This window comes from Hipposideros armiger, unplaced genomic scaffold (assembly GCF_001890085.2).
Source record: "Hipposideros armiger isolate ML-2016 unplaced genomic scaffold, ASM189008v1 scaffold_162, whole genome shotgun sequence".
In the NCBI taxonomy this organism is placed as follows: domain Eukaryota; kingdom Metazoa; phylum Chordata; class Mammalia; order Chiroptera; family Hipposideridae; genus Hipposideros; species Hipposideros armiger.
In genome coordinates, this window is record NW_017731512.1 from 1,801,909 (window position 1) to 1,822,969 (window position 21,061).

The 21,061-nt window shown below is 37.5% G+C and overlaps 1 protein-coding gene across 5 annotated transcripts in view; it reads right to left on the reverse strand.

Annotated features, from left to right (window-relative positions):
• Positions 1 to 21,061, reverse strand: part of CD109 (CD109 molecule) — a 156,084-nt gene that overhangs the window by 16,016 nt on the left and 119,007 nt on the right. For all 5 annotated transcript variants that reach the window (XM_019651610.1, XM_019651614.1, XM_019651611.1 and 2 more), the window contains 8 exons: positions 20,623 to 20,683; positions 16,887 to 17,025; positions 15,865 to 15,982; positions 13,874 to 13,987; positions 12,209 to 12,427; positions 11,308 to 11,452; positions 8,395 to 8,571; positions 344 to 425 (listed from right to left, as the gene is read on the reverse strand). In XM_019651610.1, the coding sequence (XP_019507155.1) occupies positions 344 to 425; positions 8,395 to 8,571; positions 11,308 to 11,452; positions 12,209 to 12,427; positions 13,874 to 13,987; positions 15,865 to 15,982; positions 16,887 to 17,025; positions 20,623 to 20,683 (1,055 nt within the window). The remainder of the gene's footprint in view (positions 1 to 343; positions 426 to 8,394; positions 8,572 to 11,307; positions 11,453 to 12,208; positions 12,428 to 13,873; positions 13,988 to 15,864; positions 15,983 to 16,886; positions 17,026 to 20,622; positions 20,684 to 21,061) is intronic.

A 21,061-nucleotide genomic window follows, 5' to 3' on the forward strand; every position in this document is an offset into this window, starting at 1 on the left:
ACGTTTACTGCATTAACACAGTTCATGTTGATCATGTCAGATTAAAGAAAGAACTAAATCATCCGGTATTTCTAACTGATTTTTCTTGTCAGTTGCACCATCACCATGAGGTATTTTTATTGCTGCTTTCCTTTCCCCACCAAAAAAAAAAAAAAAAGAGGATTTATGACCTATCTTTTCTAAATAAAAACACTTGATTTGCTAGTGTTTTAAAATCATATTTAAAAGGTAGAATGTCTTTTAAGGCCAGGCTATAGAATACATCTGTCAACTTCATGGCCATCAGGACCTAGCGAGGGCCCGTTCCATGACAAGGATTTGCTCCGTTAGCAAAAACACTTACCAAGTGCTCCCAGAAGGGTCAGCGTTCCCAAAAGCACTGAAAGAGCCATCTTCCCTCTGATAGAGAAGTTCTCTCTGGTAACCTGAAGACACCAAAATAGATAATCAATGTGATCAACTTACAATGAATGGAAGTTTCTATCATGACTTCATACTGAGGAAATATGGGCAGAGAATGGGAAAGAAGAAAACATCAAGTCAACAATTAATACTGAATACTTTCTATGTTAAAGGCTGTGAGAGGTTTAAAATACCAGAACTTTTCAAGAAGAATGCATAAAAAGAACTAATATCCCTCACTTAAATTAAATTCAGAAGAATACTGTAACATAGACAATAATTCTAGCCATTCAAAAGCAAGCAGGGTAAAGGCAGAATTTTATTTAACTCTGTAGTTTTCACTACAATGGTTTCAATGTTTAGTCAGCTAAAATTGTATGCTACATAAAAAAAACTATCTATAGTATCATAATTAAATTTTAAGGCTAAAACAGAAGTAAAAATGCTTTCTATTTTTAGGCCAGCAACAGTGGGGCCGGGGTAGAGATTGTAAATTATCTAAGACAATGGCTCTAAAATTTGGGGGTCATAGCCAACTGGGGTAAACCAAAAGACCAACTGGTCTGCCCACCACATCAATTCCAAGTTTTCACTAAAACAAAGAACTTGGTGGTGGTAATAAAGTTTGACTATAGAAGTAAATTTGGGAGGGGCTTAAGTTTCATGTGTCTGCTTTATACAAGCAGATGTTTCATATTTAAATAAATGGTTGCAAATAAGAGGCAGCTGTTTCATATTTGCAAAGCCATGCATGTAGCTCTCAAAGCCCAGTGACTAAGAAATCATAGGTCAAACATTAAAGATTCACCAAACAATCCACAACAGGCTAACTTGCTAAAAATGAAATTAAAATAGCAATAATTTATCGTTAAAAATCAAGCATCAGCAAGAGCCAAAACCATTTCCAACTCCAGGCACTATCAATGATTCTCTGATAAGCAAAACCTCTTCCTGCAAATTAGAGGATTCCACCACAGGCAGGTGACATCACGCACTCTGAGCCTTGCACCACGGCCACGTAGAGCCTGGCAACCATAAACCTTTCTAATATGTTGAATTTAATCCCTAGTCAATTCTAGTAATAAAAAATATTTACTTTATGCATACCACATTTTAGAAGCATCAAGAACTACAAGCAATTATTCATATTGGACAAAACATTAGCATTAATATTTTTAAACTAGTTAATCTGCTCTTGCTATGTCCCAAACTTTTCTTCTTGAGCCTTTCCGAAAGCCCATATCTGAGTGTCTGATTTAAGCTACAGTAAGACAAAATGTGTGAAAAACGAGACACTCTTTCATGGTGATCTTTAAGACCTATGGTAAAAGAAATATGAATACCATTTAAATGATGACAGAATTTTGCTGAATTTGAAGCTAAAATATTAAATGGCCAACCTTTATCCAACCCTGACTATGTGTCAGGAACTGTTCAAAGCCCTTTGACGTACAAACCCATGTAATTCTCACAACAACCCTACGATGTAGATGCCATTATTATTCCATTTTTAGAAATGACAAAACTGGAACTCAGAAATACACCAAGTGCAAAGTCACACAGCTGGTAGGTATTGAAGCTAGGCATTAGCCAAGGTCTCTTTGTCTACAAAACTGCTGTTTCCTATTAATTCAGAGAGCTCTTTCAATGATTAATGTATGAAAAGTCCTTAGCACAGTACCTTTAACACGACAAGCTCTCAATAAGCAATAGGTATCATATCATAACATGGGCATAGGGAAAGGCTTTCCAAGCATCCAATTTTTTAAAAAATTGATAAATTTGACTACAAAAAACAATTGTTTTAAACTTTCCATGGCATAACATGCTATTAGCACAGTTAAAAAACAGATGATGAGTTAGAAGAAAATATTTGCAACATATAAGTGATAAATGGCTCATATCCTTAATATTAATATATAATTTTATGTATATGTTTATACATTATTGCTATGTATCTATATGTGTACATAAATAAAGGACATTTTTAAATTTAGAAGAAAAGATTTAAAACCCTATAGAAAAAAAAATGGAGAAAAGACAAAAACAGACATTTCATAAAAAACAAAGAAAGATAGACCTTAGTACATGAAAAAGTATTCTTCATAATAGGTGAAATGCAAATTAAAACTACACTGAGATACCATTTTTCACTAATCACATTAGCAAGGATTCAAAAGCTTGACCCTTCATTCTGTTGAGGAGGCTGTAAGGAGACCAGTACTCATCCATTGCTGGAGGGAATTCATAATGGTACAGAGCCTGTGTAGGAAAATGTCTATACCTTTTAACCCAATAATCTCATTTCTAAGAATCTAGCCTGAAGATACAAAAATACACACGCAGAAGATTTTTCATTGCAGCATTATTTGTAATTATGAAAACATTAGAAATTACCTAAATGCCCCCAAATTGGACATTGGCTGAATAAACTATAGTATATACACTTGTATAATGCATTACTATGCAGCTATGAGAAAACAAGGACTAGCTCTCTCTGAACTGATGCAGAGAAATTTGCTGGATATATTATTAAGTGAAAAGGGTAAAGTCAAAAATAGTATACTACCTTTTGTGTAAGAAAAATAGAAATAAGAAAGCATATATGTATATATTAATTTCTGCAGAGAGAGAGAAAAACTAGAAACTAATGAAGTTACCTATGAGGGGTAGGGAGAAAGGATATAAGAGACGCAGACATACTTTGCATGTACCTTTTAGAGTAAGTTTGACTTTTGGAAGGAAATTAATATTCTATACATTCAAAAAAATCAAATAAGAACGGAAAAAATTAAATGGTAGGCATTATTCACACTACTTTAGTTCACTTTAACATATTTTAGTTTTCATTTAACCTTGAAAAAAACACAACATTTTTCAGAGCCAGTCAGGGATCACAGAGAAGCAGAATAATTTTCTAATATTCCCAAAGGACATTTACTAAAAAGTCCAAGACATTCTTCCTCGATTTCCAGTTCAGGGCTAAATCCACCAGAGAGCAGTTTAACTGTGAACTCAACCTGATAGAGGAGAGGAGGAGAGGGAAAGGAAAGAGAGAAAGGAGATGAGAGGNGAGAAGAGAAGAGAAGAGAAGAGAAGAGAAGAGAAGAGAAGAGAAGAGAAGAGAAGAGAAGAGAAGAGAAGAGAAGAGAAGAGAAGAGAAGAGAAGGGAAGAGAAGGGAAGAGAAGGGAAGAGAAGTAAAAAGAAAAAAGGTTTGGGGCCTTCCATCACTACAGGAGGTGCTTCTGTGGGAAGAAAGACCAATGTCAAGGAGAAGACCATGTGCCTCCAAGCCCCCAAATCACATCAACAACTGCAGTTCCAAGTATGAGTTATTGTAAAACCAGTCAGAGAGATGAGCTCATGGAGATGAGATCAGTGCTTATGGAAATTACCCCTCTGGTGGCTGACCTCCAAGAGTCCGCATTAATATCAACAACTAGCGCCATTCTTCTACTAGAGGCAGCCAGCCCAGAGGAGGAGGAGGACTCACGGACAGTCGAGCTGGGAGTGCATTTCTTGAGCTGGTTCAGATAAAACTAGGAATCCAAACCACTAACTCTGCTCCCATGGCAAAACAAAGGAGAGAATCAGAACCTAGAGAGAGGAGCTTAAATGACTCTGCTGGTGGGAGTCTCCTAGGAGGTTCCCTGCTTCGTCTTAAGCCAATCAACCCTCGCTTGCTTATTCTCCAAATCATCCATTCCATAAGCAGAAGATAACATTGTTGACTCAGCTGATTATTAATACAATTCGATGTTCTGGTATAGACACCTAAGTTGGAGACTTGTCATCGCGATAGGTGAGGAAGGCAAAAATATGGTATTCTACAAAAGTTTATGAGGAAATAAGAGTATTGCCTTTAAATTCATAATTTTATGAACAGCTCTTGAGTTATTGTAGAAAGCAATTGTGTAATCAGAATTAACAGACAATCTGAAATACAGAAGTCCAGAGGCTGTTGGGATAATGCCACATGAATTGTCATTTATAAAGGGCCAGAAAAGATCCTTACTGGGTCATGGATTTTCTTTGAAATAGCCACAAATGTGAAATATTTACAATTTATCATAAGAAAGATGAAAGTAGTATTCACAGAAACACAGAAAAGTAACATTCTAACCATACTTTGACTTGGTTTACCTCAAGTGTCAAAACTGCACACAAATAAAAGAAGTAAAACCAGCTCCTTGTGACTATATCAGTCACTTTCTCTGGTAAAAAGCTGATAAAAACATTCTATGTACTAAAAGATAAGTAATCCTTATCAACTGCCTTACTCCCTAGGACCTGAGTGGAAAGTGAGAACTTTACCGGGTTTATTTTTTGCAGCATCTTCACTATTGCCTCTAGCCATTCTTGTGATGACCAAAATGCAGCATCAGAATTCTGAAACCTACTTTTTCTCTTGTTTTTATTTCAATAGAGAAAATATAATGTGTTTTCCACTAAGCCTGGTCTGAGTCTCACTTGAAAAATTGAGCTTCAGGCACTATGATTTAAATATTTGAGGAAAACAAGTGTTTTAAATCATCAATTAACAGATTCAGGATTTCCAGTCCTTATCAAAAACAGCTTTCATTTTACGGTTCTATTTTTCTCTTGACAGCAAAAGACACTTCATTCAATGATGTAGCTGTTGTTTTGACCAAAAAAACAACGGGTTAGGTTACAGGGCTCCTGGGCCAAGCATGATTTAAGTAAAACAATGCGCTGTTCATAAATGACATTTAAATAATATAATCATGACTCGCGCCAAAGCCACTTTAATTTCTTAAAAAATAAAAACAACTACGGTATATTTAAAGGACTTTGGCAAATGTGATGGCAAAAGAAAAAACAGAGTCTCTGAAACAAGACACTGATTTCATAATGAAAATCATTATACCAAGAAGTTTTTGTCCACTACTTTGAAATATAATTCAGTTCAGCATGTGAAATGATGCATTTGGGGAAGCTCCGCTGTGCTGACTTCCACCAGCCACTTCGCCAGTTCAAAAGGTGACACGTTGGAACCACTGGTCACATTTCCTAGCTGACAAGAACATGCCAGGGCCAGGTAGAACCTTTAGTGTTTATCAATAATCTCTGCATTGTGGAAGCACTTGAGAGGTCTAGGTCCAATCTCCACATGAGGATAATGAACCTAAGGCCCAAAGAAGTTAATATTGATAATAATACATTCATCCATTCCATGTGTATTGAGATGCCTATAGAGGGATATAGTGGAGAAGAGATTAAACATGGTCCCCACTGTCAGGGAGCTTACCTTGTAGTGCAGGAGACAGATAATAGAAAAACAAGAGAATTTTGAATAATGCTAAGTGTGGCAAACAAAATAAATTGGAGTAATATAAATGAGAGTTACTAAATGGTCAGGGAAGGCCACGCTGAGAAAAACACTACATGAACCATGAGAAGGAGCCAGCTATGGAAAGATCTGGGGCAAGAGCCTCCCAGCAGAAGGAAGAACATGTGGAATGGCCCTGAAGCACTGTGGTGCTGGAGGCAGCTGGGGAGTCTGGAAAGGGCAGCCTCAGGTGAGATGAAAGATGGAGACCGGGCCAGTTCACGCAGGGCCTTGTAGACTGAGGCCAGGAACCCACTGGAGAATTTTAAGCGAGGAAGTGACATGATTTTGAGATTATAAAAAGCTCCCTTTTATATTATGTGGCAACTATGAACATAGAAGCAGAGAGTCTGTGTAGGCAGCCACTGCAGGGGTCCAGGGGAGCAATGATGGCATCTGAACGGAGCAATCAGCTGTGAGATGGAGGGAGTGGCAGCATTTGACATTTGTTTTTAGAGGGAGGATGGACAGGATTGACCTGCTGACTTTAGACCCTAACGCCCTAGTATGACGCAACTAACTACACTACAGCTGACCGTTCCTGGGCATTTACTATGAGTTCAATAAAGTGCTACAATAGCTCATTTAATCTTCAAAAGTGGGGGTAATCTTTATGACCTCTGTCTTACAGGAGGGAAAATAAGGCTCCAGGCTCTGGAAAACTGGCCCAAAGCAAGGGGCAGGATGAAGCGAGCCCAAGTCTGGCCTCCATGACAGGTGCCGTAACCTCCGCAGGTGGGACTAGTCTTCTTTATGGCGGTGGTGCTCTTCATTCTGGCAATTTGAAAGGCTATGTGGCATTTACAGAACAAGGCTTTGTCTGACCTCCGGTCCCTCTGCGCCTTCTCCAAAAGTTGATGAGGAAATAAGAGCATTGCCTTTAAGTTCATAACAACAGCAAAAGTGAGGGAGGCTCCCAAGCAATCAAGGAGATGGAGCCACCTGGAGGGCTGCTTGGAAAAACTGCTGTTTGGCACCTACAAGGCCAGGACTGGCCTGAGGGAACAGCGTTCTTTTGAGAAAAAAAAAAACAGATTCTGATGGTTTGGACCATTCACTTTTTAGAATATCTGCTGACCCAGAGCAAAGTGTCTAGGACAGAAATTCAAATTATTTTTAAGGGGTGGATGATGGTTCCTTAAATAGTTCAGACTATAAAACTTATTCTGTCTTGATGAGTGCTAGACTTGCCAGGGTGATCACTGCTTAGTGTGTATAATGTTGTACTATGTTGTACACATGAAACTAATACAACTATATGTCAGCCGTAATTGACAAATAAATTTTAAAAACATATTCTGTCATTTTAAGGCATTAATATTTGCTTAGCCAGCATTACAATTCATAAAGCATATAAAATATGAAATGATGTGGCATTTTCTAAAATAGTTTATTACATTAAAGTATCCCAAAGAATGTATACCAGTCTAGTTCCCATAGACTATCTACTTGAAACCAGCCAAATTAGATTTTGAATGCAAGTTGGAATCTTGCTTTTGAAAGGTGCAGTTAAATAATGACAATTTCAAATATTTTTTACTCATCTCCTTAAATATAACTGTTATGACCATGTGCAAAGATCTCATTTGTTCTTAGCATAGCATACACTTTACCATAGAAAGCACTTGGAGTTCAAATCCCAACTGTGCCCCTCACTTGCTATGTGACCCTGGGCAGGTTAGTTAGCTTTTCTGTGCCTCAGTTTCCTCACCTGTAAAACTACCATGTTTCCCCCAAAAATAAGACTGGGTCTTATATTAATTTTTGCTCTAACAATCTACACTTATTCATTTATTCATGTATAAAAATCTACATTTACTCAAACAGTCATGTCTGGCTGACATCCTGAACTGGGCCTATGTTTGGGGTAGGGCTTATATTACGAGCATCCTGAAAAATCATGCTAGGGCTTATTTTCCAGTTAGGTTTTATTTTCCGGGGAAACGCAGTAGAAGGAATACTAATTGTGAGTATTAAATGAACTATTAGATGTAAGTGCTTAGAACACTGCCTGCACATAGTAAGCACTCAGCTAATGTTAATTATTGGCATTAACAAGTTGCAGACACAAAGCATCTGGTGTCTGCAACCAGCATCAGCCTCTTCAGGAGTCAGAGTGGAGTCATCACTGCTGTGGCATTTTCCGAGAGTGAAGCAAGGCCTCCCCATACAAATATTTCTCTCCTAACCATCTGTTTGACATTTTTAATGCACTAAGAAGGTCCCCACCACATGCTGACTGTCTTCTCTACTGAACAGAGAATACCTTGACAAGAAAGGCCCTGACTTCCTCTCTCTCGTCAGCACTGAGGGGTACTCCACAAACGTGTAACGAATAAATGAACACTCATTCCTTTAGATTTTCAAGTAGCTTTAAATTTCAGGTCTCTTGCTAAAATATAAACCCCTCCAGAAACAAACTCCTTAACAAACAAGCAGCAATTAGTAAACAATTCGCTGAAGGAAGAATGGTGCAGCCTCTCCTTGCTCACGCTTTTAGCACATTTCAACACCATCTAGTCCCACAATCACATAGCAAAGACAAAAATCTGTCTGTTTTGAAACATGGTCTAGAGTGAACTCTACCTAAAAATAAATTATTTTTTTTTTACAAATAAAAGTATGTTTCTAAAATGCTTACCTTGTCTCATAAATGAAAGGGCTTTTTCTTTTAAATTCTCTGTCAGTTGTTTCTTTTTCGTCAGATAATCCAAAACATAAATATTTGGAGCAAAATTTATCATGTTCTGTTCACCACAGCCATAAGGCATACGAATTAATGAGGCTAAGCCATTGATGGAAGAACCAAGAATATCTCCTGAAACCACAAGATATTCAATACATTCAGCAAATACTCAAGACCTGTACTTTGGTGGCAGAGATTTCCACTGAGTACAGAAGGCATCTATTGCTCGGAACAGAGTGGAAATTTTACATCAAATTTTTAAGACAATTGTTCATTTCTCAAATAAATGATAATACAGTGATAATGAACTTGTACATTATGTGACAAACTAGGACACTTTTAGCTCAGCTAAAGATCTAAGCATACACTAAACAAAAAATAAGTTTAAAAAATAATTCTTGAACAAAAATGACAGGAATTAACCACTAGGAAACCATCATTCTTATATAGGAAAGAAATGTTTTATTAGTAGTACTCTTCACATAAATAGAGCTTCCTTCTGATTTCTTACTAATCCCCTGCAAATACTTGAGAAATATTTTTTTAAAGGGGCAGGAAATGTAGTAGTTTTCAATGTGCTTTATTTAGCAACAACAAAGTAGAACTAACAAATATATATATATTTTAATGGCTCTCAGGATCAAAAAGAATTAGGAATATTCTTCCAAGTTAGCAAAATAAAATTAAACAAAGCACATGCTTAAAATATTTCTCTATCTACAATACATTGTAAAATCATGACTCAGGTAAACAAGTAAAAATTCAGAAATAGAGAGACTGAGTTGTAATTCGAACCCCACTATGGTTGAGCTGTATGGACAAGAATATTCTTCTGTGTAGTTTAGAAACATACCATTCCAAGTCCAAATAGCTAGTAAAAACCTGATCCTAAAAAAATGAATCCAAAAAGGAGAGGAAGACGTCTTTCATATGAGTAGGCTGCAGTCCTGCTGCCATATGATGTCTTAAACTACAGGTGTTAACACAGAGAAATAAATAAAGGTTATATTATTACCACTGCAGGTTATATTTTTAACTCAGAGTGAACATAAACTTAGACTCTCAAAATTCAAAGAAGCAAGCTAACAATCACACATACTGGGCTACCAAATAGTCTTTTTAAATAAATGACATATAAAAACAAAACCTGAAAGATCATTCTTTAGGTCAAGCTTAAAAAGTAAACCTCAGAGTATTTCAGTGACCCTAGATAGAGTCATTCCAGTGTAAGGAGTGGTGCAATGCATTTAAAATTCAAGGCTTTTTCCGCTTGTGTGCATGTGTGTGCATGCATGCATGTGTGTGTGTGCATGTGCACTGCATCTCCCAGTGTGTGTGGCTGCATCTTCCAGCATCCCAACTCTGGGAGATGCTTAGGCAGAATTTATTCCCCTACTTGAGAGCTGATTTAATTCTGTTAAAGAAAGTCCTCTATAGAGGAATTCATTGTTTGGGGTTATAATAGAAAGCATAATACCTGCAGATGAGATTTAAAAGAACCTCTGAAAAAGAGCCTTAGGTCCTAATACCTTGAGAACCAAACTATTTAGATGTCATTAATCTAAATATTCCCTTCGGTGTTTTGTAAAGCACAACTGTATAAGCAAACTGTGTGGAAGTTCTGTTTAACAGATGATTCAAAAGTACTTTTAGGGTACCAGAAGGTGGACGCACTAAAAGAGGGTGCCTAAAGTCAGTGAGTAGTTTCCTACTGTAAAGGTGACTTATGTCCTGCACAGAGAACTGCCCTAGGCAGTAGTTCTCAACCGTTGGTTATCAGAAGCACTTGTGGAACCTTTCCAAAATATACATACCCGAGCCTTAGCCCAAGAGATTCTGTTGAGTAGGTTAAGAGTAGAAGCCAGATATTTGCGTCTTTACAAAACGCCATAGAAGATTCTGCTATCTACTAGGGCTTGAGAGTCACAAAAGCCAGAAGCTCTGCTCTTAGAAATAACCTCCCATAAAATAATGCCAATGTCAACTACAATTGAAAAATAAACAGCAGGGCCGGCCGAGTGGCACGATGGTTAAGAGCTGGTTTGGGATTCCAGAGGGCCCCAGTTCAGATTCCACATATGAGGGCCAGTGACACTGCCCTCTACAGCTAAGATGCTGAACAACAGCTCGACCTGGAGCTGGGCTGCCGTTGAGTCACCAGCGACGGCGTAGGCTGCAGCCCCTGTTGCAGTGGGTTGCCATGGGCTACCGTGTGTGGCCAGCAGCCAGCATGAGTGGCCAGCAGCTGCAGTGAGCGGCCGTCCAGAAGCCAGCGACTGATCTGCCTCACTCGGGAAGAGTGCAATGATGGTGCCAACTTGGGCCAATGAAGCAACGTTCTCCACAACTAGACTGAAGAACAAAACGACAGCAACTTGTCTGTTCCCCTTCCCCCCAATTCCCCAGCACTGTTCCCATCCACCAAATTCTCCAATAAAAATCTTTAAAAAAAAAAAAAAAAAAAAGAAAGAAAAATAAACAGCAATCATTGTTTTAAAAGGAAGAACCACCCTGTGCAACTGCATCATACTGGGGCCTTACGACTCAGAGTGGTTGAAGCATCATTATCACCTGGGAGCTCGTCAGAAACGCAGAATCCCAGGTCCCACCCCAGACCTACTAAACCAGACCTGCCTTTAAACAAGATCCTGGGTGATTCATACGCACAGTGAACATTGAGAAGAACTGGTTTCGGTGTACATATCATACTAGCCTTTCTATTAATCAGCCATTGGTACCAACCAAAAACCTTCACAACCTCTTCTCATTATAACTAAATAAGAAAATATGGTACATCTATAAATGGATGAAAATATATACAGCATATACAAATAAACCAGTAGTGATGATGATATACTCTATTCTTACCAATTGCAGTGATCTGAACTCTTTCACTACCACTCACTGTATTGGGAGGAAAGGAGAAACTCAAAGTTTTCAGGGTAGTTTGTAGCCTGCTGTCAGTCAAGTCCAATAAAATGGATTGTGAATATAATTTTTCTATTCCTTCAGCCTGTTGAAATAAAAGCAACACAATTAACATGGTCTTTAACCATCTGTTTACAGAGAACAGTATGCAGATAATAAGACAAACATCTGGCCTGTTGTGTCTGCAGTGTGTGTACAGTTAGGTAAGTACCTACCATGTTTTGATTCTTGTTTTAAATCTATTATTAAGTGTTCACTTTCTAGTTAAATTAGACAAAACATTTCATGGAATGGCAATAGAAATGACAAAGGAGAAAATGAAAAGGTGATGAGAAAAACTCTCTGAGGTAGGTCCTCTTATAATCCAAGAGAGAGATCACTTTATCCAAAGTCACACTTGACAGAGCTGAGATTAGAGCCCAGGGCTGCCTCACTCCAGAACACAAGTGTTTATCCACTAAGCTGAGCTGCCTTTTTGTGCATAATGTCTCCTCTTAAAAAGATCTCTTCTACCTGTATTGAGAAATTCCAAAATTCAAAATCTACATATCAACTTGGCATGATTTAATAGGGTCCCAATGTAACACAATTTGTAAATGTACTTGACTGCAAAAGAGACTTGCTTTATCATCACACTATAAGTTTAAAGAAGAAATTGGTAATTACTTCCAAAATGTTATATATTTTTACATACAGATGAGAAAACACGTATGCATCCCCAGGAGGGTAGAGGAGATCACCTACTACATCTTGCCAACAAATCTAACCAAGAAAAACCATCCTCTGTTTCCCTTTCAATTACATATTTCCATTTCAGTTATTTGAAACTTTAAACATTTACCTTGACTAAAATCCTCTGGGTGATAGCATCAGAAGCAGCAGGTGAAATAGCTGTGACTGTGACTGGAATTTCCCCCAGATGTGTTGGCCTGACTGGAAAGAGAACAGTTGCTCCATCCTCACTGGGAACCACAATAGTCTGCTGGTGTCCTGTGGCATTTATTTCATTGGAAGCCATTAGAATTTCAAATTGGTCACTTTTCTCAATGATGACTTTAACCTGGAAAAAAAATTATCAACAGTTTTGTATAATAAAAGGTCCTTAGTAAAGTGTTGCTTTATCATCACTCTAGGTGCTATTTACCCGTGAGGTCCAAGACTAGAGAAAGATGAGACAAAGCTTCAGCCAAGGACAGGACAAAAGGGCATCAGGGAAACTTAATTTTTTTCCTATGCTTCCCCTGTATACCTTAGGATATGTGGGAAGAGGGCATTCTTCAATTCCATTTCTAACATTAAAGTCCCACTAACATTTCATTCTTTCATTCTCTGAAGACTTTGAACAGTAAAGAGGTGCCCAGAAAGGTGATTTCATGTCATGGTATTGCCACCAGCCTGATTTAACTGGGTCATCCTCACACTGGTACCATTAGAAAAACCTGAGACAAACAGGATCAAACGTTATCATATTCATTGAGAATCTCTGCCAAAATTATTCCAAGGCAAGTGTGACTCAGACACTAGTCCTGAAGCATACATTGGTTGTAAACTTTTGTAAAGTAAGTCCAAGTTCCCAGTCTCATCAAAAATAGCATTTCTCTAGTCCTTGCATCTTATGAATTGTTTTCCCATTGATTTTCTCATCTGATTCTCAAAATATTTTCTGTAGAGATAGTAATTATTAGCCCCAGTTTACAGATGAGGAAACTACAATTATTTGCTGGTAAGTGGTAGAGCAGGGGAGCTGCCTGACTCTAGAGCTTTTGCTCTTTACACTGTACCATGTTGACTAAATTAAAAAGTAAAATTTTAAAATCAGGAACAATTTACTCTATAGACATAATGCTTAAAGAGATTATGGCATTTTCATGTAGCACCCTAATAAGGTTAATGACATAGCCTTACTTGCTCGGGTGAGGGGGGAATCAGTCATTTGGTTAACACTACTGTGAACACAACACAAACACTCTGCCCTCCAGGGACCTGACTAAGGAGACACAGGGCACATGACTCAAAAAGGAAAGCCTTGAAAATAGAACACACTGTATACACATGGGGACAACAAACATAATAAAATGGGTAACTAAAAGCATCTCAGTTTCAAGCCAGGACTTAAATGGAATAAATTCTTTCCAACTGCAGTGGGCACAGAATGGCAGTGAGAAGTGGCAACACATTCTCGATGTGAGTAAGGCTAGGAAAAAACTGTAGGGTGGCCAGAAAGAAAAAGATCTGCCTCAGAGACAACATGGAAGTTACGTGGCTAAAGTGAAGAATTTGTGCTGGAAAGGACAAGGAAGAGAGAATGCTTAGCCATGCTGATAATATCCTTTGACATTAATAGGCAGAAGAAATCATTGACAAAGTATGCTTGTTTTCAATCCTCCAGAGATATATAAAAGGCTTAGATACCCAGAGCCTAAACACTACACAACCCAATCCCTGCATGCTTTCTCCATTTTTTTCCCTAAAGTATAAGTGAGTAACAAAACCTTTAATATATTACCTCAGTGGCATCTTTCAAATAATTGAATATGGTTACTTCCAAAGCAAATTCTTCACCTCTAATTACAGAGTAGGGAAGGTTCAAAAAAATGAAAAATGGTTGGAAGGCTTGTAGCTGAAAAGAACACAACAAATACATATTTTATTTAACTCAAAATGCTTCACATTTTATGCAATTAAAAGCAAACCTCACAAAACCTATGAAGCTTATAACTTCACACAGAAATGTCCGCTTGCATATCAACAAAAAACAAATAGCAACTTATCCCAAATGAATGTTGGTAAATTGATTTATATTAGTTAACTTAGTAATCACTACATTTTATTTAATGCCTACTAGGAACCAGGTACTTTGCACAGATTATTTCATTTAATCATGACAACCCCGTGAGGCAAGTTTAATGCTCAAATTTTACAGAAATGAAATGTGAAATTCAGACCCCTCTGCAACTAGTACAAGACCACATTGCTAGTACATAGAGGAGCCAGAACTGGATCCCAGTGTGTCTGACGCCAAAGCCAAATTCCAATTCTACAACGCTATGTTGACTCCACCAATCTGCTTTAAAAGCCACTCGCCAAATCAAACAGCCCCTGTTTTAGACTCATGTGGAAAGTCTAAATGATGTTCTGCTTACTATCTTCTAACACATGCATACACATGTACTTCCTTGTTGGTGACCCAACTCTGGTGCTGTTGGCCAAGCCCTGCAGGGAAGCTGAACCCCTCCCCTGCCTCTGAAGATAAACCTTGATTAGTTTAGGCCAGTGGTTCTCACTGGCGGCAGTAACTTCCTCCATAGGTTTATTTGGACATTTGTGGAAGTGTCCAAATGATTGTCACAGGATTGAAGGGTGCTATCGGCACTTAGTGGGTGAAGGTCTCAATGCTCAGAACAGTCCCAGGCAACAAAGAGCTGTCCCATGTCCCTCAGGATTCTTGAATGTCTCTTCAGACATTCATGTAGATAAAGTACCTGCTTATAATGACCTGAGCTTATAACTTATGTAATTCCAACTTACATATAAACCCAAAGCATTTTTCAGTGCACACTAAATTTGCATGAATGCAACCATTTTGTAAATCAAAAAAAGACCACACTTGTTTTATTTCTAACTTTGCCAAAAGTTGTTACTTGTTTCAGAAATTTACAGCACCACAGGCAGGACCACTAAAGGTTTTTGAGTTGCTAAAACAACACATGTATGTCAAACCACATTTACAGCTACTACACACAGGGTGATTCTATTGGGTTGTCGGAAAAATCATGACGCGTTTTTGCAACGAAAAACATAGAAAAAATACGTCATGACTTTTCTGACAACCCAATATACATGCGTAAATATTTAAATATGTTACTATGCCTTCCAGTGCAGCTATGCCTGGCCACTTGTATCCTGAAATATATATTATTTTATTATAATTACTTTCCTTTTATTTCCCCTGAATATTTCACTTACAGCATCATACTGACAGTTTTAATTGACTATGTAGGTGTATTACATAGCCTATGAATTTCATTTTAGATGGTAAAGAGACAAACAAAATATCTATTATAAAAGGAGGCATCAGGTATGACAGAGATGAGAGCTACTGGTCTAAGACCAATGATAGTTATTATATTCCACTTGCCAGTGACTGGTTTAGGAAGTGACATGTGATGCAATTTGACCAAAGAGATGTGAAGGAATGTCTGCTAGGGGACATCCTGAGAAGTTCTGCTTGTCCTTGAAAGAGGGACACACAGAAATACTCTCTCTCTGTTCTGACCTTTGGAAGTAGTTGGATTTGGTCATTAATAAACTTTCTATCCAAATTTTAATATGGACCTAGCACATGTAGCAACTTACTACCACTCACATTCCAAAATACAAAACAGATGAAACAAAGTAATCTCTAAACCATGATCAACATCATACTCCATTGCGGAATTGACACTTTCTCTGCCTCATGACACTATAACACTTATAAGCAGAACTTTAATATACTACCTCCACTGGAGCAGTTGTCAGTCCAAGACCTAAGTCTTCAGAGATGACAAAAGCAGTAGCCATCCAAGAAGTGATAGTATCAGGTACAGTAACTTCAAATTCTTGGTAAATCCTGGATCTGAAGTCAAGATAAACATAAAACCACAAAACTAAGAACTGACACATTTCAAAATAAATCCACATAACTTAACCCATTTTTTAGAAGAATATTAATTTTCCAAATCATTTACATATCTAAATTTTTTTAAAGATTTAAACATAAAATAGTAGATCCTATGTTCTCAGGGAACAGGTCATAATAAGGTCATAACACTGCATACTGATCCATCTCAATAAAAGCTTTCTACAGTGCTCATATCTTCAAAACGAACATTATTCCCATACATTTCATACAGATAATAAATATATTTTTTCAAATAACTCCAATTTATGTTTCTCAATTTGCATAAAAGTTTCCCCGTGTATCCCAATCAATGCTATTGTTTGTTGTTTCTTTGGTTTGACTTGTGTCCTATTTCAAGTTTCCATAAATGGCCAACTATAAAATGGGTAGATTTCATGATTTACCTGCTCGGTCATCAGGCCAAGTAGCACAAGGTTTGTCAACTAAGCTGAATTCCTTCCACCACCCACAGCCCTTCTCCCTGAGGCTCCAGAGGATGTTTTATGAGGAGCCACAAGGTAGAGGGAGTAACCACGAGTGCTTCCCACCCCAGGGCAACAAATGTACTCTCAGCAACTGTTCTCAATGACAACCAAGAGACTTCAAGGAAGTTAAAATCACCCTTTACTAGAAAAAAGCCTATCTTCCCCTTAATGATACTCTCACTGTCATAATTTGCCTGTGGCTTTATTAAATACTATATTCAGATACGATAAACATTTTAAAATAAAAACCTCTTGATTTTTTATTTCTTAATCACACTATATTTGTACTTAAACTAGAAAGAAGGCAAAACTTATTTAAAACTAATACTAAACAAAATATATATGAGCAAAGAAATTTATATATAAATTTTTACCCCATGTTGGTGTCTAGCCAAATCCAAGTCTCTGGAAAATGCTTTCTGACACGTGGATTGCTAGCCGAAAAGTCATAAGAATCTACTAAGTATCCTTCATTTTCCTCCCAGTAGTCATCAACAAATGCTACACTTTCATCTAAAAATAAACATTGACAACTGTTAGGAAAAATTCACTGTAAAGAATGATTATAAAATTAGCCCACAGAATCACAGCAAAACTCAGCTGAACTGGAGTTTTGAGTTCATCTTGCCCAATCCTCTCACTTGAGGATTTCTCAATCCTCTCAGATGAGAAATCTGAGACCCAGAGAAATCAACTGACATACCCAAGGATACAGGACCAGTTATGGTCAAGCCAGAACTAAAAAAAAAAAAAAAAGTACCCTGCCCCTATGGCCAATACCTGAAAAACTACTTACAGTACAGGTGCTAAGAAATAAGTTAAATTACATTTGTAAACTACCTCCAATTTTGCTGTTCTCCTCTTTTTAGCCCTCTAGTGCTGATTACCATTGGCTACACCAGCCATAAGATGCTACAATCATCCAGTAACTTTATCCTTATAAAAAAGCCATATTGCCATACAAACTGTGGATCACCTAGCTCTATTTTTGTAACTTTTCCAAAATTCTAAAATTATTTCAAAATGAAATGTAAAAAAATTATACTGTAGCAGATACCAAGGATACAAAGATGAATGCAATGAGCTCCATTCATAGTCTATGGAAGAGGCAGACAAATAGAAAGCTGTAGCAAACATGTCAACAGTAATAATAGACATATGTAAAATGTCTATTAGGCAGAGAATTGTTGAATGATGTAAAGAGTATGGTTGGAGGAAAAATCCATTTCGCATTGTCTTTTGAATTCCATTTTCCTTAAGTAGTTTCTCACACAGGAAAAAAACGTAAGCTAAGTAAAAAGGCATGTCCAGAATATGATAATGAGTATTAGGTAAAAGTGGCATACAATGAGAAAAAAAAGAATGGTTGGGTCCAGATTTTAAAATATCAAATATCCTACGCTAAAGGGTTTGGACGTAACCCTTTAAGCAATGATGACCTATTGAAGGTTTTTAAATAAATTATTATAGAAACATGATCTAACCCGTGTTCTATACAATAACCCTGGCCTCAGTGTAAGCAACGGTTTAGAGCTGGGGAAAAATGGAGGTCGGCACAACTGTTAGTTAGGAGGCTATAGCAATGGTCAAGGAGACACCGATAAGGGTCTGAAACCAGGCAGAAAAGAGGACAGATACCCTCGAGAGATCATTCTGCCCTGCCTCTTGGTTGGATGAACGCTGTGTGTGCCGATGGCACTTCCTCATTCACAGCCCTCAGCACACTCTTCTAACTATTTGTTGGTCTGCCCCAAGCTGGAATCTCCATTGCCTTGTACATGCTAGGCATGCAATTAATATCATCCCTATCTACTAAATAATGAATGACAAACTGGATCTGAGGGATAAGATAATAGGTAATTGCAGACTTATTATTAAATGCCAAACACGTGCTAATCATTGTACATGCTTTTGAATTTAACCTCGTAACAATCCTGTAGTATAATATTATTAGTTCTATACTTCAGGGGGAAAACAGGCTTACAGAGGCTAATTGATCTTCTCAGGGTCATAAAGCCAGATTCAAAGACAGAAGTATTTGATGGCAAATTCCACTATGCTGTTCCATATTCAACAGGAAGAGAGGAAGGAATCAAGGATGAGTTCTGATTTTCTGACTTGGACGTCTAGGTAAATTATGATTTCATTAGCAGAGATATGAAATCATATCTATTCAAGGAATCATATATCAATCAAAACATGGTAATGAAGACTAAGGTCATAAGGAGAGAGAAGATCATAAACTTGGATTGTGACATATTGAATTTAAGGTATTTGTGGTATCAGGGTACCACATCATCTGTATACATCAGGGTACAGAAACAGAGGGGTAAGATAAACAGCCAATTTGTTCCATAGTTGGGTTTAACAGGGAAGATGACATGGAAGGACAATGGACTAAGGAAAAAGTCTACCAAACTGATTAACCATGGGGCCCACCCAGTCCAGGTACTAGAGGGAAATAAAGGCAGAAGGAACTAATAACCCCAGAATAATCAGAAGTCAAGAGCAAAAAAGACATTTAATAGATTTAGGGGAGTGATAGAACATACAAAGTAGAAGGGTAGATGTTTGAAATGTTAGGAGTAGAGCAGCGCAGTTGATAATGACCTTCAGTGACTATTGTTGCCATAGCGGTGACATAATGTGCACAAGATGGCGCACATTACATGGATCAACCACGTGGACATTCAAATCCCCCAGGATGACAACAGGAGTAAGACTCTGAATCTTCTGTGAGAGCATCAATGTATATAAAGGGAAAGGGAAAGTAGGTGACCTGAATGTTGATAGAGGAAGCTATAATTAAAATTTTTGAGCTTCAAATGATAAGGGGCCCTTAATGGAGGCTTGTTGACCAAGGGTCTTGAAGTACCCAAGAAAAAGTAGCCAAAAAAATTTTTTCTATGTACCTACTGATCTTGACACAGAAGAGAGGCAGAAAAATGAATGCTGATCACTTGAGAAGGTTTCTAGGAACACAATATTGCTAGTAAATGCATCAGGTTTCTTCTGTTATAGTAAAAAGGAAGAAGTTTCTCATAAAAGGTAAAGGATAAAATAAGTAATACTAACAATAGCATGAATAATACAGTAGGTATCAGGATTTGATAAGTAAAGATGAACAAAGATGGGTAAAAGCCGACACTGACAAAGAGAATGAAAAGAGATAGATTGCTTGGAAGGTGATCCAGGATAGACAATTATAGGAAGAAAACTAAATTTACCATATGTCTTTAATACATAGAGATCACAATGATGTCATAAAACCTTTAAGGCTGTAAAGTTATCTTTTTAGCTTCAGGACAGAGGCTAAGGTGTCCTGTGGTGACAAGAACCAACACGATCCTGGAGAGAGCCCGGGGATTGGTGTGGAGAAACTGAGAACGCTTGACTGAAAATAGGGAATTCAGGGATAGACATTGTGAGAGTTCTAAAGCTTTTCAAGATGATTTGTATAAATTTTACCTAAAAGAAAAGAACAACTTCCACAGTTACCTATTCTCATTTATACATTTCCTTCAGTCGAAACATTTTATGACTTCTTCCTAAAAGTACACTTATTATTAGTTCAGTGACCAACTCTATTTAGCAATCCAGGGCACTAGGATGTAAAGATGTGACCCTGCGCAGGAAGACCTCAGATTGATGAGACACGCGCGCACACACACATGTGTGTATGTGCCGACATTACGTTTAGCATCTGATCTATATTCTAAGTGAACATCCAAAAGCTAGAGAACAAAAATGTTTCAAAAACATGTTGTTCCTTTTATCTAATTCCAAAACAACAGCAGTTTGCAATACAAATTGGAAGCACAGGCTCTTCCAATATGTCCAACAATCTAACCACCTCAAAGAATTTCAGAGAGCAAGTGGAAAACAGTCTTTTCAAAGTTTTAGGCAAAGGCCCAGATGAACAGTCCATGTTATGTCCCAGGTGTACTTCCAAGTACATTAAACTCCAAACAATTTAGGATAAGAAGACAGAAAATATAAATCACAATATCCATGTTCAACCAGAAAGCATTCATACCTACATAAGTACTTTTAAAAACCTGAGATGAAAGGCTTAAATACTTTAAAAGCACATTGCCAGGTTTTACTTACAAACACCATCAATAAAATCCTTCAGAAGGGTTGCATCCGTCAACACCCAGAGGTCACATTCCTAGAAAGAAAATTTTAATTTTCTTTTAAAAATTTAAATACTCTCTAAAATTGTCACAGCAGTCTCTCATATGCCTAACTCACTCTTGCTCATTTGTTTTTATGAAGAATGTTAAAGTACAGTAAAACCTTGGATTGCGAGTAACATGGTTTGCGAGTGTTCCGCAAGACGAGCAAACATTTCTAATACATTCTAACATGGTAAACGAGCAATGTCTTGCAATATGAGTAGTTTGTTTCCGGACAAATTATGTTCACAAACCAAGGTATTACTGTACTTTCTTTTCCTTTTCCCTCTTGCTAATTTTTGGAGTTTAGGTACGTACATGAGCATACATATTCTCTCTCTCTCTCTCTCTCTCTCTCTCTCTCTCTCTCT